The sequence below is a fragment of the Pararge aegeria genome, chromosome Z (assembly GCF_905163445.1).
Source record: "Pararge aegeria chromosome Z, ilParAegt1.1, whole genome shotgun sequence".
Lineage (NCBI taxonomy): Eukaryota > Metazoa > Arthropoda > Insecta > Lepidoptera > Nymphalidae > Pararge > Pararge aegeria.
Window position 1 is genome coordinate 15,357,324 of NC_053208.1, and position 1,457 is coordinate 15,358,780.

At 38.4% G+C, this 1,457-nt stretch overlaps 1 protein-coding gene across 1 annotated transcript; it reads left to right on the plus strand.

The window, feature by feature from the left end:
* Nucleotides 1-205: 205 nt before the first annotated feature.
* On the plus strand, nt 206-927 carry LOC120636519. Its single transcript, XM_039908030.1, has one exon. It carries the CDS (start codon nt 244-246, stop codon nt 925-927), a length of 684 nt encoding a protein of 227 aa, XP_039763964.1. The 5' UTR covers nt 206-243.
* Nucleotides 928-1,457: the final 530 nt, after the last annotated feature.

The following is a 1,457-nucleotide window of genomic DNA, read 5'->3' on the forward strand; positions in this document are numbered from 1 at the left end:
AGTGCCCCTCTTCATAAGCTCGTCTCAGACCACTTACGTATCGTATATTACAGGGTCGCCAATACCCAGCGTTTGTGTCCTCTTTGCAAAACACAAAGAAAAAATCATTGAAACTCCTTAAAAAAAATTATTTGACAATTAACACGCCTTAGTTTGACACTTTCGTGCTGCTATAGTTGAGTTATTTAAAACCCAAAACCTTAAGCTCAAGCGTAAAGAATTTAAGGTTTATTAATAATAACGATGGTTTTATTAATAGTTATGGTGTACCTTATGATAAGCGGAAGCTGTGGTGCGGACATGTTTGATAGCTTGAACGAAGCGCAAGTCAATGGGGGTAAGGCAATGGCCTGTGTGTCGGATACTTATGAGAACACGCTCCGTTCATGCCAAGGTGTCATATGGCGGCAGTCTTCGCTTCTCGTGCGGGCCTCCTGCCTCAAATATGCACGAGATCCATATGTACAGAAGGGGATAACTAATTGCACTCGTAGCAATTCAACCACCACCATCTTTACAGAGGAATACTGTGATGATGATATGTGCATCCGACACGTAATAGCGATTTACATGCATCCGCGATTCCCTACGATCGACTTGGCCATACTCCGTCTTGATGCTCCCTACTCTTCCGAAACACATGCTCTTAATGGTGACTTGGAACAAAAACTGAACGAATGGGAGACATTCATAGTGGACTACTATACTACAGCCACCGCCACCGGGGGTACCATCCAAATAAGACATAATCAAATGTATACTACCCCCGTGAAAATGATCCTTATAACAGTTATACTCCCCACTGCCTCATTCGTTTTATTCTTTTTATACGTTATATTCTATACAGGTTCCTCTGACAAAAACGTGGATAAGGACATACAATACACAAGCCTAACTAACGAGGAATTTCAATCTAAAATGATTTAGTTTTAGTTAACTGCATAAACATTTCTTTTAATTACTAATAATAATTTTAAACCTTAATTAAATTTGCAAATATTATAAGTATCTTTAAAGCTATAACTTTCAAATGTAGGTAACTGTTCTTTTCTGTTAGTACCTAACTAAAGATAAATATAATTTTAATAAATAGTAGTTTTTTTTTTTACAAGAGTTGTTTGCATTAAATCCCTACGCACCCAGACCTTCGATAAACAAATAACGCTTAGCGAATACGAAAAGATTTCCAAATCGAAACTACCCGTAAAAGTGACAGGGGCAGTGGCGTACACTAGCCAATTTTTGATAAAGTTGTCGAACGTTGTCTCATCATGACACGGACCGCTAGTCGTCCCTCGGTGGTCCGTATTAAATGACAGGAATTTGTTACCTTTGTTACGTTTGTTTACTTGTAAACTTAGAACGACCCTGACCCTTATTAGTAAACCGACTATGAGCTAGGAAGCTTTTTTAATTAGGTAGATAGTATATCGGTCAAGCTAATGAAACCGAGCTTG

What these genes read in the sequence shown, in the direction of transcription:
- LOC120636519 (XM_039908030.1), top strand. Translation starts at nt 244, where the DNA reads ATGGTTTTATTAATAGTTATGGTGTACCTTATGATAAGCGGAAGCTGT.